This window comes from Sinocyclocheilus anshuiensis, unplaced genomic scaffold (genome assembly GCF_001515605.1).
Source record: "Sinocyclocheilus anshuiensis isolate Anshui unplaced genomic scaffold, SAMN03320099.WGS_v1.1 scaffold3329, whole genome shotgun sequence".
In the NCBI taxonomy this organism is placed as follows: Eukaryota; Metazoa; Chordata; class Actinopteri; order Cypriniformes; family Cyprinidae; genus Sinocyclocheilus; species Sinocyclocheilus anshuiensis.
Window position 1 is genome coordinate 86,926 of NW_015557070.1, and position 2,536 is coordinate 89,461.

The 2,536-nt window shown below is 44.0% G+C and overlaps 1 protein-coding gene across 5 annotated transcripts in view; it reads right to left on the reverse strand.

Moving 5' to 3' along the window:
• Nucleotides 1-2,536, reverse strand: part of LOC107676720 (RNA binding protein fox-1 homolog 2-like) — a 40,042-nt gene that overhangs the window by 17,376 nt on the left and 20,130 nt on the right. For 4 of the 5 annotated variants that reach the window (XM_016471366.1, XM_016471371.1, XM_016471368.1 and 1 more), the window contains exons 4-5: nucleotides 1,382-1,435; nucleotides 687-779 (exon numbers count right to left, since the gene is read on the reverse strand). In XM_016471366.1, coding sequence (XP_016326852.1) covers nucleotides 687-779; nucleotides 1,382-1,435 — 147 coding nt within the window. Of the gene's footprint in view, nucleotides 1-686; nucleotides 780-1,381; nucleotides 1,436-1,713; nucleotides 1,870-2,065; nucleotides 2,289-2,536 lie in introns of those variants that run through there. The other variant, XM_016471369.1, reaches the window with a different exon arrangement.

Here is a 2,536-nt window from a genome sequence, read left to right on the forward strand (position 1 = left end):
ACACACACACACACACTCACTCACACATACACTCACACACTCACTCACACATACACACACTCTCACACATACATACACACACACACACACTTATACACACACTCACTCACACACGGCAAGCAACAAGCTTCTTCTCATCTCCAAGATTCAAAGAGCAATCTACAAATGCACTAAAAACAACGAGTACACAAGCATCTGAAAGTGAGCCGTTTTCTCACAGAATGCACACGAATGCCATAAAGGTACAACACCAAAGTTGTGAAAAGCATTCAGAATCGTCAGTCCTCGTGTATCGTAAGAATCCAAGCAAATGTTTCATGAACAAAAAAGCCATTCAAACCAGAAGAAACAGAAACAGCATCAAATGCACGCACGTGATTGGCTAACTGTGAGCATGCTCAGTACAAATCAGATCATGAACTTAAAAAAGGGAAAATAACCGCATGCTGTTAATAACCGACACTCAGCCAAACAACCAATCCAAAAAACAGCCGAGAAAGAGAAAAACTCACAGAATCTAAAGTGGACTGCAGTAGAGATGCAACCATGCATTGCTAAGCTCACACACACACACTTCCCATAATGCAACACACACACACACAGCTGAGCATCTTAAGCAGCTCCAGGACATGTTTGGTCAGTAAAGGAGTGAAATGGGAACATCAGAAGGAGAAAGACAGACTCACCTCGATCTTCCGTCCCTCCACGATGGTCCCGTGGAGACGTGCTCGCGCTTCCTCTGCATCTGCACTGGCCTCAAACGTCACAAAACCAAAGCCCTGGACCACGACAGAGAGGAACACACATGAAGCGTCGGACCTCCGAAACACATCCAGCTTAAAGGAACAATTCACCCCAAAATGCTCCCAGAAAGGAGATGTTTAGCAGAAAGCTTATGACAGACACGTCCGCGAGACTTTCATCTTTACGCTGGAGTCATTACTTGTTGCAAATAAATTCTCATCCAATTTACAAGGTTGTATTTTAAAGACAAAACATGTTCCAGGGATACTACTAGGATTCTAGCTTAAATACTTGTCAAATTATTAATTTGAGTAGGCCCGTTCATATTCAGAATCATCTGCAACACCATAATGTATCCACTAGATGCTAATTAATCTAATTCTAGATCTAATTAATCATACATCAATTTTAGTTGAGAATATACCCCTAAAAGATCATTTAAAAACATTATTGTGTAAGATGAGTAAAGCATTGAATAGACCTTACAAAAAGTAGCTTTAGAAAGAAATATTTTGATTCAACTTAGCATAAATAATGATAATAGATGGGCATTAATGGGCTTTAAAAAATACATATTAATAATAACAACATCTAATCAGATCATATTCAAATGCATGACTTTAAAACAGTTTCTTACCTTTGAGCCCCTCTCATTGAAAATGATCTCCACATCCAGAATCTTTCCAAATTGCTAAAAAAACAAACACACACACACACACACACACACACACACACACACACACAGAGAGAGAGAGAGAGAATGCTCAACATAAACAAACCCACAGCTGTTTGCGTAATGCCTACAAACGGGTCATTATAAAAGAAGAGCTGCATTTACAACTTTAACGTGTGGTTACAATCTCGGGCACCAGGGGGCAGAACTGGCCCTTAAACACGCCACAGTTTGTCATCATGTCTTTCTAAAATCATCCGAGGAATAAACCCTGAAGCCTATAAAGCCTGCAGTACCCCAAACATCTGCCGCAGGTCTGGGTCTCTGAAGCGGAAGGGGATGTTAGAAACGTGGAGGCGTTTCGGGGTTCCTTTGGCCTCAGAGGACTCGCTGCTACCCGAACCGCCGGCAGAAACACACTGATCTTCTGCCTGAGTAGAGCTGTCTGACATCTGAGATAGAGAGAGAGAGAGACACAGGCCTTACAACTCAACAAAATACAGGCGTTTGAGATGATTCATGTGGGGCCACCGAGACCAGACCAAAGACTGAGTGACAGGAAGTCGTTCGACACATTTGTTGTTCCAGCTGCCCAAATGGTGCGAGCGCTCAGACGTCACCATCTGCTCGAGGAGCTTTAGCACTTACTTGAGCGCTGGGGTTAGAGGAGGAGGTGCTGCTGGCTCCTGCTGGGGCCTCCGTTTGCCCCCCTGCGGGGTAAATGCTGCCGCCCCCAAACTCCAGCGCCAGGCCGTTCTGAGGAGGAGGTGGAGGAGGAGGAGGGAAGGAGGAGAACGGAGCCACCACACCTTCCGGAGCTCCCATAGTGTCCTGTGAACCCTGCAGATCAGAGACAGACAGAGAGACCAGGGTTAATCGACCGCTTGGCTGAGATCCACCGAGCGAGTGAGACAGCGAAGAAAAGAAAAACAGCTCACTTAAAGGAGACATATTATGCCCCTTTTTACAATATGTAATATAAGTCTCAGGTGTCCCCAGAATGTGTCTGTGAAGTTTCAGCTAAAAATACTCCACAGATCATTCATTATATCATTTTGAAAATGCCTATTTTGAGTGGAAGCAGAAACACGCTGTTTTTCGGGCCTGTCTCTTTAAATG